The following is a 13,109-nucleotide window of genomic DNA, read 5'->3' as shown; positions in this document are numbered from 1 at the left end:
CTTGGTCAAATTAATCTCACTGTGAGCTTTAGCTCAGAGCTAGCTTGTTACAAAGCTTTCAACACAGAACATATTTTCATTCTGAGTATCTTTCTGTAAATGAACATTCTGTCTCAACCAGGAGGTATTTTTGACCAGCTGTTAAAACTTCAGAAGTACACCTAGAAAAGAGGCAAAGACAGTTTCCTGAAACATCTGCCTTTTATTAAAAGTCCATAATATGGGTCAAAAGAAGGGTGAAAAAACCAAATCAGTCCTTTTACTTCTTCAGTATGTGATTTCACAGATACTTTTAATTTCATTTTAAAGAAAAAAAGGAAAGTAGCATGTACAGGGAGAACAATCCAATAGGAAATACTAAATCTGTACCTGTTTGTGTGTCAACTCACCCGCAAATGGTGAGTTAAAAGTAAAAGATCATTTGTAGCATTTGAAATGTCTTCAAGTAGCCTTTACACTCAGCAAAACTTTGGTCACAAGTGGATAAGGTGATCATGGGATCTGTTCCATGAAAAAAAAATATCCCCTTAGATTTTTTTTTTTTCCTACTGTTTTTGATATATATTGCATATTGTGCCTTAAGGGCAGCAGCTACATAAAGATATCTCTCAGTATTTGTTCAGTATTTGACAGTTAGGCTGTTCCAATGTACCTTAGGGATTTTTATTCTAATTTTATGCTGTCAGACTTTTATTTCTCTGACTTTGTATCCTCTGTGGTAATATTACTAAAAGCTTTCCGGTTTTGTGGGTATTTTTATTAAAAGAAAAGTAATTGTATTAATCAGAGCTTAGTTTTTCTTGCCTTTTTCTTCCAGATTATCCCAATGGCATTCGGCTCACGTCAGCTGTTCCAGGAGCAGATATCAAAGTACTCATAAATTTCAATGCACCAAATCCTCAGGACAGGAAGAAGTTTACAGATGATTTGAGGGAATCAATTGCAGAAGTTCAAGAAATGGAAAAGCACAGAATAGAGTGTAAGTACAAAGGATACATATAATGGAGCATTTTCCAGCTAATCAAAATAATAAAAAGTAATATTACCCTTGGGAAATTTAAATTTTAAATTAAAAATTACCATTAATAAAAAGTATAAGAGTATAACACATTAGAACTCTGTAAAAGTTCAAAATAATGTGGGTTTTTCTGTGACTTTATCTTGAGAAGAAGGAAAAAGCCAATAATGCCTTAAGCCCCGGCTGAGTTCATTGACTACTATTTACTGCAGTGTAGCTGCAGTGGAATTCATCTTGGACAAGTTGCAAATAACAATGGGCAGAGGAGAGCTGGGTCTGTGATTTGTAGCATAAATTACAGGAAGAATTTTAGGGATAATTTGGACAGAAGAGAGCTGGATCTGTGATTTGTAGTATAAATTACTGCAGGAATTTTTAGGGATAATGTGGAGAAGAAAGATGGATCTGTGATTTGTACTATAAATTCCTGTAAGAATTTTAGGGATAATGTGGACAGAGGAGAGCTGGCTCTGTGATTTGTATCACAAATTACAGCAGGAATTTTAAGGGCAATTTACCTCACACTGAAATTCCCAATGATGGCTCTTCCAATAAGCTTCATTGAATTTTTCTTCATTTCCGGGTTGCAATTCCTGTGGTCAGTAAGGAAGTCATGGTCCAAACCGATACATTTTGCTGGTAGTCCCGTGAGTGTCTGAAGATGAAATTTTATCCCATTTTCCCAAAAGAGAAATCCAGCTGTGGGTAGAGGGGTGAAACTCCCTGTGGGACGTTCTGGGTTGTTTCATGCCCACAAACACCCCTGTAAAAGCCCCCGTGTGTGTTGCAGCCGAGCTGGAGAAGCAGAAGGGGGTGGTGCATCCCAGCATGTCGCAGTGCTCCAGCCTGAAGAAGGACTCCGGGAACGGGACCCTGCCCCGGGCGTGCCTGGACGACAGCTACGCCGGCGGCGAGGGGCTGAAGCGGAGCGCGCTCAGCTCCTCCCTGCGCGACCTGTCCGAAGCAGGTAAGAGCTGCCTCTCCTCCCCGGCTCGCTGCATGCCTCCACAAATAGCAGTGGTGGAATCTTACACTTCCAAGTAGCTCCTTACTCCCCCCTCCTCGGCTCGTGGTTAATTTCTGTTTGTTTTGGGTTTTTTTTTTTTTACCTTTGTTCTGTTAAGCGGCTGCTGTTTGAAAGTATTAAAGCCGTTGTAGGTTGCTATAGAAACTTTTAAAGGACAGTGAAGACAGAGGAAAAATTGTAAGTTTTTAATAAAACAGAAGTGACTGACTTGTGCTAGGAGCAATTCACTTGGTTTTCCTTTCTTTTTTTTTCATTGCCTTTGCTTTTTCCCCCTCATAGACTAGGCCTGGAAAGGGAAGGAAAGTTCCTGGTCTCTGTGTGACGAGCGCTTTCTGTGTACTCTGTGCTCAAGTGTACCTGTGTCACCACCTCGATGAATGAAACTGAGTGAAGCCCTACTAAATTCTCTCTAGAGCTGTGTAACACCAGTGTGCCCCTGATGCTCTTTTCTGGTTCTGTAACTCAGACACAGTTCCTAATTCTTGCAAAAAGAAGTTGTTGTGAAGTACTCTTTGCAACAGAACCAAAGAAGCCCTATTGGACAAGGATGCTGATAACCCACAAAGCCACTGATGTGTCTTAAGTTTTATTAACTGGTTAAAGACTGGAAAGCAGTGGTGATACAATTTGTTAGCCAAAGCAAGCCAGGGGAAGTTGGGCATGTTTTTATTTGATGGTTTGCCTCACACCTGGCATAGCCATGTAATCTTTCAGTGTTAAAGATTCCTGTCACTGACAAGAACTCTTATCTGAACACCATGTCCACTATTCAGAAAGTACTTCCATAGATAGTAGCAACTCTATTTTTTTTAGTTATTTGGTTTTTAGTTCATAGGCTGTGTTGCATACTCTGCTTTGTTCTTTCAATTGCAGTGATGATGTCCAGTGTAGTCATAATTTCAATATTCTGTATATCTTTGGTAGTAGACACTACTTACCTATTTCCTTTTTTTTTTAACTAAAGAGGAGACATTAGCTATGCTGCAATAAATAAAATTGTTGTAAACTGAAATGATAGCCTGTGTTTTGTGGGTATATGTATGTGCATACAAATATGTAGAGAGTGAGCTCTTTCAATTCTTTTCTTCTCTGTTTAGGCTTTCATACTCACATCTCCATGTGCTTCATTAAAAAGACTTAGGCCCTTGATCCAAAATCAGGCTGAAGTTGACTATTGGTGCTTGCTTGGCTCCAGCGGATTTTAGATCAAGCCCTAGTCTTCACCACTCTTATCTCTCAGATTTGAAGATACTTCATCTTTTTCTGTTGTTTTGGTTTTATTTCATTAGAATGAGAACTACCATATTGTTAATATGTGAGTTCAGTGGGTATCTGTACCCCTAAATGTGATTTCTGATTAATTTTTTCATTCCATTAGAATTACTCATCCCTCTCTTTCAAACACTGCCATGTATTTGAATTCATATTATGGGTTTAATTCAACAAACCAACATTTGTAATCACAAACACATTTCACAGGGCATGCCTACAACTGGCATGCTTCTTACTGAAAATAACCTTTTTCCATGACAAAAAGTAGAAATCACTCACAGACTGCAGGGTTTATCAATGAGTTTGTTAAACCCAACTAAACTTAATTTTAACCTGAAATAACTGAGAATTATGGAGAGCTTCTGTTTGGTCTTGTGCAGTGCAACTGACTTGAGAAACAACCAGCCTGTTATTTGCTTTGTTATTTGGTGGAATGACTTAAGGGAGATGATCCATATCATTCTGCCTTCTCTCAGGGAATAGCTTGCATGTGAGGCTAATTTTATTTTTAATGTGGGAGAAGTGATCCACAGAAAAGCAAAGAAATCTCTTTCAGTTAGGAAGATACTGCCCCTCAGTGATTATCCCATATTAAATTGCTTCTCTAAAACAGGCCTGAGTTAGGTTCCCTCAAATCCTTCTGTGGATGAAGCACAGGATGAACAAGGAGGAGGAACAGGAGTGTGTGGGCCTGTAGGAAAGTAGATTTTTAGAGAGACCTTTCTACCTTGAATCAAAAATAAATCTAACAAACAAGAGAAAATGGCCTGATTTCATATTTATGCAGGAAGGCAGGTAAATGTCCAGTGAACATTGCAAACTCAAAATTTTAACTGTTTATTCAGTGAAGGGAAATGTGACTGAACAGCATTTGGCTGCACAGGTACTTGACAGAACTATTTAGGAAAAAAATCCATTGCTGTCCCCCAGACATCCCAGTAAATGGAGGCTGTGGAAATTACTAAATTTCTCTGAGTGACAATTCAGCAGCTTCTGAGATCTAGCAAATACCCTGACTGATTCTGCCTCCTAGGCTGGGCATGCACAGAAAAGCAGGATGTGTCCATCAGGTATCCTTTCCTGAGAGTGTTTCCATGCCTTGGCCACAGCAGCTCAACTCCCAGCTGTGGGAAGGATATGCTGAGGATCTCTTCACTGGGAGATGCTGTTGTTCCTTGTGCCTTGACAGTTCTTTCCATGGAATATAAAACAGAATGTGACATCCAAGTGTTCCAAGATGCGAATATGTCAAAAATATTTAGGGCTTTATTTTTCTCTAAAGATAAATGTATAATTTTTATTGCACATTCTTGAGCTGGAAGAACTGAATTTATTTTTCCCAGACCTTGAAATTCTTAATTTATACAAAAATATTAGAGCCAGGCAAATTTTAATGAATCTAAAGCTGAGTTTTATGAGTTTACAGAAAGATGGGAAAAGTGTGATGTCCCCTCATGGCCACTGTTCCACAGGAAGAATGATTTGGTCACTAAAGCAGAGCAGAAAGAGTTGGACTGGCTGTGTTTCCCATTCTGTTTCTCCCAGAAACAGTCCCATTGCACTGATTTTAGGTTCTTCAATTTGAATTCCAGCCACTTTGAATTGCTGGGGGACCCAGTGCTTTTACACTGAGTTTACAGAGGAATTCAAACTTTATTCCCACATCACTAATCTGTAAGGTGGGAGTAGTATTTACACACTGAACTGGTTTAAAAATTGCAGTTTTCTTGTTTGCCCCAGTACTCCACAACTGGCACAGCCAGGTAGTACTGACCAGGTGAGGGTGGTGCAGTGGTTCCTGTTACTGAGAGCTGGGCTTGTCTAAAACAGCCACAGGCCAAAAATGATTACTGCAAAATCAAAACAAAACCAAAGGTATTTCCAGGATTAAAATAGTTCTGTTTCAGTGTGAAATCTTAAGATTGTACCTGTTTCACACAGAAACAAGCTGAAAATGTAAAGGTGGCAAACAGTACTTTCCCCCTCAAAAGTGGTCTCTCCAGTCATTGGAGAGAGTAATTTAACTTAAAACTTTTTTCCAAGCTTTCTCCCCCAAGACACTCAAAGCCAAATCATAATACTAAATCATAATATCAAATCATTGATAGTCTTTAGCTATCAGTTATCTCACTGGCCCAGAAGAGTTTCAAGAACTACAGAGCAGGAGTGAGAAATATTTCCATGTACTGAGCTGATCTGTAGCCTAAACTGTGAGATCACCACACATCCTGTGATGTGTCCTGCACACATCCATTCTGCAAGGTGCAGTGGCCTTTATTAATGAAGCTCAATATTCTTTTGGCATGGTTAAGTTTGTAAAAATCTTGTAATCACTTCATATCTCTACTATAAATTTTGAAATGTTCTTGGCCCTATATAGTGCATGTTCATATATGAGGCATACACTTGTGTAAGTTCAAGATATTTCTTGCAAGGAATATTCATATCTAACAGATAAGGTTAAATTAATTGAAAATTTATTTTTATAAATTAAAGTCCACTCTAACAGCCTTAAAATATTAAAGTAAGCTTAATATATTAAGCAAAACTAATCTTCAGATTTGATAAATACCACCTTGCTTTGTACCACAGCTACTAATTATCCTGCCAGTACATGCTTGGGTGCAGTTCTAGTTTAGAATTTCCCTGAGATGCATGTGAAGGCTGGAGCTCCAGGGAGGCATTTCTGCGATGGGATGCTATCCCAAAGACCAGGGAACAGTCTGGAATAAACACACATTGGCAGGGGGAATGCTCCAGGGGATTTACTGAGTAAACCCACCACACTGCATGTCAGCACAGAATCGGGATCAATTTGTTTTTAAGAAAAAGAACTAAGCCTCTGTACGGCAGTAGTGCCTATCTGAGGGAAATTACAGGCATTTAAGGTGGATTTTTCTGTTTGTTCTTGGCTTTGCAAGTACTACTTTGCCCTGGAGTTATTCTGAGCAAAATTCCATCTGTCGCTCTCTGTCCGTATTTACTGTGTCCGTGGTTATTTGATCAGACTGTGACTCCTGCCATATGCAAAAGGCATTGGATTGTTGTGTTTTCCTTCATTTTTGGCCACGTTTAATGCCCCGTGTCAGCTCTCAGTCTTATTTGCAACCCTGACTGCTAAGTTCCGAGGTGGCTGCCGCAGTGTGTTTGCATCAGCAAGCAAGAGGGGTTGGAGTGTTAATCAGTACTAATCCCGTTATCAGAGCAGAAAAATATCAAACCTGACTAGGAGTCAACATAAGGGATGAACAAACCCAGTTTTTCTTGGGGGACTCATAAGATAGTAGAGTTTGGCTGAGGCTAAAACTGCAGCAGGAGATGAAGCAGTGAGCTTTTGACAAAGAGCCCATCCAGGGAAATTGTTCCAAATCCCAATGAATTTCTCAAGTCAAACACAACACCTTGACCACAAACGCCTTCCCCTCAATTTAATGTCACTGCAGAGGGGTTGTACTGGGGAGCAACTCTTTTTAAGAGGGGAGAATGTTCCAGTAGCCTGGAACTGTAGCTCTTACAAGAAACTTGTTTCAGGGCAGTGTTCTGTGACCAACCAGGTCAATACTATGCTTATAAATCCAGCAGGTGGTAGGTTTTGGTCATCCTGATCCTTTGGGTAGTCTGAATTGCCCTATGAGCAGTTCCACTGCTCTCTAGTTCTGATCACAGGTGCTTTTGGGGTGTCTGTGATGAGGGTACATCATTAATTGGTTAAGTGATGCTGAAATCCTCACATTCTCTGCCAAAACTACCTCTCAGTGTAGAAAACTCTGAATGCAGCCAAAGCAGGGTGGAGACTGATATTTGGCCTTGCAGGAAAACAAGGAGAGAGTGCTGAGAAAGCTTTGGTTTCGAAAGCCCTGCAGATTTTAGGGAAGCTCTGAGCACCAGGAGGGCTCCTCAAAGCTCAGCTTTGTTTCTGCACCCTGCCAGGAAAGTATTCTGAAACTTTGCAAAGCAAAGCTCCACAAGTTATCTTCTAAAAATCTCTATTTCCACTGCAGCCAGATGCTATTTTCTCTGCTGTGAAGTGAGAAAGAAAATCTGAGATCCTGTGTCCTATCCAGCCACTGAGGTCTTCTGGCTCTTTAGGCAAACTGTCTGGAGTTTCACGTGTGGGTTTAGGCAAAAGTTTTTGCAGTTTGAGACTGTTGGAGTACAAATCCAACATGCTTAAAGATAAAGCACTGCACAGCTAAACAAACAAAATCTAGCCATAATGTCAAGACAGATTCCAGATTTACTGATCAAAAATTAAGTTTAGGTTTTTTTTAAACCTCATGAAAGAATATTGTATGAAATCCACTGAGGTTCAAAGCTGAAATTGAAATTATAAATTCGATAAAATGATAAAACCGATGAAGTGATAAAATGGATTAATTGATAAAACCGATGGCCCTCACAGTGCCCCACACTGAAGTTCAGAATATTTCAACGTTAAATTTTGCATTTAAGTTAATGCCACCCCACAATTATATCTCAATATTTAAAGAAAAAAAAACCTCCATGGCCGATTAGCTTCCAGTAAACCAAACCCTTTAAAATCATTGCTGCTCAGCATCACAAGCGCAGCACTAAACCCAGCTGCCCAAACACCTCTACTTCAAAAGTTGTGCAAATTACCAACAAAATAATCACCCCCTGCTCGTGTGAGCCGATCCCCAGCACCAGCAGCTCTCCAAATTTCCACTGATCCCCTAGAAACGCAGGCAGGTGCAGGGAGTTGCTGTCCCTGCTGGCCCTGAAGCTGTGGGGCTGTGGGGCCGCGGCTCCTGGCGCCGGTCGTGTCGCAGTCTCTAATCTCTGCTGTTGCATGTCCTGGGCAGGCAAGCGTGGGCGACGCAGCAGTGCAGGATCGCTAGACAGCAATATGGAAGTAAGTAGGAAGTTCCTGATGTCTAGCTGGATGTGATGATGTGCATTTCAAACCTTTCTTTTATATACATACATATTTTTTTGCTCTTTTTTCTTCTAACATATATATATATACACATATATATAACCTGCCTGCCACGAGTAAAATGCATGCCTAGGCTATTCACTCTGTATTCTTCCAGCTTACAAAGCACTGACAGCTTGTTTTAGAGCAATGCCATTTTTGGTTTGAGCTAACCTTGTTCCCTTTGTTCCTGCCAGCATGGTTAAATGGATATGATGTGTCTTTTTGCCACCATTTCAGTCTGGTCCCAGCTTAAAAGCCCACCTTGCTCTTTGTTACCAAGTACACTGTTCTTGCTGTTTGATATTTAGCTACAACTATTGACTGTCATGCTCAACCATCCCCATTGCTTCTTTTCGAGTTCAATTGCTAAATGTATGCAGTCATGACACCATGGAATTGCACAGATAGGGCATGGGAGGACAAAAAAAATTATTCAGATAGGTGAATTCAATGTGGATTTCATGAGATTTCATTCATCTTCAAACCATTTATATATACTGTTCATGTCTCTGAATTCAGCTTACAGATTTTTTCTTTTTTTTTTTTCTTTTTTCTTTTTTCTTTTTTTTTTTTTTTGTGTTTGCTTTAGGTAGATTACAGTTTAAATCTAGCATACTTTGCCTAACTACTCTTGTGTCCCATAACTCTTTAAAAATACAAACCCTCAACTTCAGCAACTAAATTCCAGGCTAAATAATAGAGAATGTTGGACCATAGGTCAGAAAAATATAAGCACATAGAAATGTTAGTGGCAAAAATGGTATGGTTCCATTTAACACAAAATGCAGAGGTAGGCCTGAGAAGCAGCACTGTCATATATAGTAGTGGAAAACTGCTATAAATAAATATTTAAATACCATTTTAAAATCTGAGCTGTAACTGTAATATTTGCTGCTGTATGTTTAACTATTTAGGTTGCATTTAATCTAGCGCTTTTTTTTTGTGGTAAAAAAGCAAGTTTGGTATTTTTTGCAGTATTTTAAAATGTATTTTTCCTTTAAAAACACACTCGTAGGTCTTATATCATGTTACATTTCCGTGACATTTTTTTTTTTTAATTTGAAGTCATATCACTTTATGTCAAAATATTGAGAGAAAATCACCCAATGCTTAACATCCTCTAAGAAGGGCATGAGTGCCCCACTGGCCACTTAGGGAAGGTGGAGATAAAATTTCCCCTAGAGCTCTCTAACATAATCCACCCATGTTAACCCTAAAGGAGGAGTTTGTGGGTCAGTGTGAACTTTTTCTTTTTTTTTTTTTTTATTTTTTTTTCCCTTTCCGAACATTTCAAGATATTTTTTTTTTTAATTTTTATTTTCTATTAATTTCTTTTTAGGGGTCCATCATTAGCAGTCCTCACATGCGCCGAAGAGCTACATCAACCCGAGAGTGTCCATCTCGCCCTCACCAGACTATGCCCAACTCCTCCTCACTCCTAGGGTCCCTGTTCGGTAGCAAGAGGGGCAAGCCCCCCTCGCAGAGCCACGCGGCCGCGCAGACCCCGCACCACGCGGAGGGCGCGGCCGCCGCGCCGCACCCGCACCACGCGCAGTTCTGCCACCAGAACCCGCCGCCCTACCACCACCACCACCACCACCACTACCACCCGCCCCCGCACCCGCACCCGCACCAGTACCACCAGCACGGGCACGGCCACGGGCACGGCCCCTACCTGCCGCACGCCCCGCACCACGGCCCGCACCACGGCCCGCACCACCACGGGCCGCCCCCGCCGCCCGCCGCCGCCAGCACCAAGCCCAAACACAGCGGCATCAGCACCATAGTCTAGGCCTAAAGACCCTCCTCGTGACTCTAGTTCCAAACCCAGCTGCAAAGGCACTTAGAGGAAGCAACAAAATCACACCGTCAGTTTTTACCCAGGCCGTTTAATGAGCTTAAAGGCTTGCTGTTACTAAATAAAATAATTCCAGTTAGCCCAGGCCATACTGGTTTTACTTATCTACTGGATAGATGTTCACCACCATCTGGTTAGTTCTTATTTCCAAACTTGCCTTGACAACGTGCTGCTTGCTGAATCTGAGGAAAGCTACCTTTTACACCAAACCCCTGGACAATTTTACACACATAATGAAAAGCTAGCCTATGGAAAAAAAACAGGGAAAAAAGTCAGACAGAACCAAGTGTTGCATTCTTGCTCTTTTACTCTCAATGGGCAAAAAAAATAAGTAGACCTGATATGGTTGATGAAAGTACGTAAGTAAACTTTATATAATATAAATATATACATATAAATATATATATATATATATATATATACTGTATAGTTAACATTTGTGCTTGGAAAGAAATTTTTTCAGTCCACAAAACTAGCAGTATAGACTTTACAAGGAATTCCACTTACTTGATAGGACAGTATAATAGATGAATAGCATATGAAAGTAGACCAAAACCATTAAACGTTAGAAACCAATTTCAAACATTTCAGTATTTTCATCACAAGTCCCCTGGACTTGTTAAGATTTCTAAGCAATCATTACTAAATGTGCCAAGTAACATAGCATTTAAATGTTATAGTCCAATACTGCTTTGTATAAATCCTTATTTTATTAACACGATGATATCATACGTAATCAGTATTAGAGCTGCTCTGCTATTTCAGGTAAGCAAACTCGTTAAGATGCAGTAATTATTCCGTAGCAATGGAGGGTGCCCACCTACCAGGGGGCACCTCCGAGCATTGGTCACACAAGTTTTTAGACACTTTAAAGGCTGTGATAACTGTGAATTTACATGATCCACATTTCTTTTGTAAGCATATGGATTGAACGAGCACATGGGAAGAGTTCCGCCAGGTGCATGTAAACACTGCAAAAACATTCATCTCAAACATGAAAATGGCAAACCTCCATCCTTCTCAGCTACTTTGGTTCCTGTTTACCATAATTGCTCATTTTTACCCCCAGCGAAGCTGAATTCTAGTCCAGAGTGTTTCCAGTAGAAGTGCTCTAAAACTTGAAGGTTTGTTTTAGAATTTAGTATAGGGTTTTTTTATATATATATATATATTAAAAAAAAATTCAAAATCTGTAATTCCATGTAGCCATGTGCTAGCAATGAAGTGGCTTTACCATTTTTACTCATCACATTTGTTAGTTTGAAACACCCAGCACTCAGCAGGCTGAGTTTATGCTCAAACCTTCACTTCCATAGTCCAGTTAGTTGCAAGACATCACATAAAAATAGGCTGTGCTATTGTTGCTTATGTGTTGTAACCAAACAATTTGCAAATTTCTCTACAATTTGTATCCCGAAATCCTGTACAAAGTTATCCATGGCACCTACTTTGTAGTTTCAGCACTTTGAGCCACTGCAAGGACTTAACACCTAAACAGTAGAGACAAAGGAATCACAACTGCAAAACTGTACCAGCCTAAAAGCAAACCTTGAAGAAGATGAGCAAAAAGTTCCAGTGAGAGATGGGTAAAAGTAATCACAGCTCCAACCAGTCGGGTTTCTGTGGAACAGAAAACAAACAGTAATAAAAGCGTCCCAAATCGGGAGGACATGGGAGCAACAGAGTGACTTGTCCTGTTGGCTTGCTCATGGCATCTCTAGCGTGGGGAGGATGGGAGAGGTTCAGTCATTTTTTCCCTTTCATACCATGGATACCACAATACCAGCAGAACTGCAAACTGAGCACTTTGTTCACCTCCACAGAGAGCAAATACAGCAATCTAGAGTTTAGCCTTTTGTTTCCAGCAGTCCACGTTTGTTTCACACATGTGCAATATGTTTTCCCCTTCTGCTCCTTCTCCTCAGAATGATCTCCATGAAAAGAAAACAAGTGATTATTATTATTTTTCTGTGTCACTCATTCTATTCTAAATTCTGCGGCTTACCTTAAGAGGGCTCACCTGGGTCCCCTGAGGCTCTGTTCCTTGCAGTTTAAAAAATATATACTGTTCTTATAAGGGAAAGTAGAACTGTCTGCATGTCATCTAATGTTATTAGTGTGAGGCTACACTCTACATATTGTATAATTGCAAAATATATCAGTGTTACTGTTGATATTAGTTGAAGTAAAGTGATAACATATTTCAATATGTAGACTTTTCTTCATACATCTGTACCAATAGTAGAGTCTAACTGTAATTTATAGGTTGTTCCAGAAAAGATGAAGAACCATTTAGGTGCAAACATCTCTGAGAAACTGCATCTTTTAATTAAAACAGAGGTAAGAAAGCTCCTCTTCACTGGGTGATGGAGTCTGTACTTGTTTCAGATGCAGAGGCATAATGGAAGTAAAATTCTGTAGATGGAATAAAGGCAGAATATGCAGTAGCAGTGGAGAGGAAAATCTGACTCACTGTGTTGATTAACGCTGAAGGTGTTAAATCTCCCAGATCTGCATTTGCTTTGTGTTTAAAAAACCCTTTCATTCATTTAAATTAGAGTTACATATATTCTGTGCTTAAACAGTGAGCCACAGTTTAATGCCTGCCCACTGATTTTCCATGTGCAGTCAATGTATTTGTGAACCAAAGTGTTGAGGAGATGTCACAAATGTGCATGCACAGAAACATTTCCACATGGTTCCATGGACACTGGGAAGGAGAATGTGCCTGCCCTGGGCCTGCAGGGAGTGTGAAATCACAGATCACTTGGAGGCTGGTTAGAAACCAAAACTGGTAACCTGAGAGCACGGGATTTGGAAACTCTGTTCTTGCTCTTTCAAGCCAGGGAGGAGAAACAGTGGACTTTACTTTTTTTTTTTTTCCCTAGTTTTGTTCTGTTTTGTTTCTTAGACTATGTGTTTCTATGTACTCCAACCAAACAAAAGTGTCTTGGTGTCAGCACAAGTCTCCAGACCTTTGCTGCTTGTATAGGGT

The 13,109-nt window shown here is 40.1% G+C and overlaps 1 protein-coding gene across 1 annotated transcript; it reads left to right on the top strand.

Annotated features, from left to right (window-relative positions):
* Nucleotides 1–543: 543 nt before the first annotated feature.
* LOC135307686 (IQ motif and SEC7 domain-containing protein 2-like) lies at nt 544–12,321 on the top strand. Its single transcript, XM_064432092.1, has 4 exons — nt 544–979; nt 1,809–1,985; nt 8,141–8,190; nt 9,596–12,321. The coding sequence occupies exons 1-4, from the start codon at nt 958–960 to the stop codon at nt 10,046–10,048; spliced, it is 702 nt and encodes a 233-aa protein (XP_064288162.1). The 5' UTR covers nt 544–957; the 3' UTR covers nt 10,049–12,321.
* Nucleotides 12,322–13,109: the final 788 nt, after the last annotated feature.

The sequence above is a fragment of the Passer domesticus genome, chromosome 9, assembly GCF_036417665.1.
Source record: "Passer domesticus isolate bPasDom1 chromosome 9, bPasDom1.hap1, whole genome shotgun sequence".
NCBI classification, from domain to species: domain Eukaryota; kingdom Metazoa; phylum Chordata; class Aves; order Passeriformes; family Passeridae; genus Passer; species Passer domesticus.
This window is presented reverse-complemented; position numbering and strand designations above follow the sequence as displayed.

Excerpts from the sequence above, each read along its gene's own strand:
- LOC135307686 (XM_064432092.1), top strand. The coding sequence starts at position 958 with ATGGAAAAGCACAGAATAGAGT. Across the intron at positions 980-1,808 it reads GGAAAAGCACAGAATAGAGT|CCGAGCTGGAGAAGCAGAAG; the intron begins GTAAGTACAAAG and ends TGTGTGTTGCAG. Across the intron at positions 8,191-9,595 it reads CGCTAGACAGCAATATGGAA|GGGTCCATCATTAGCAGTCC; the intron begins GTAAGTAGGAAG and ends ATTTCTTTTTAG.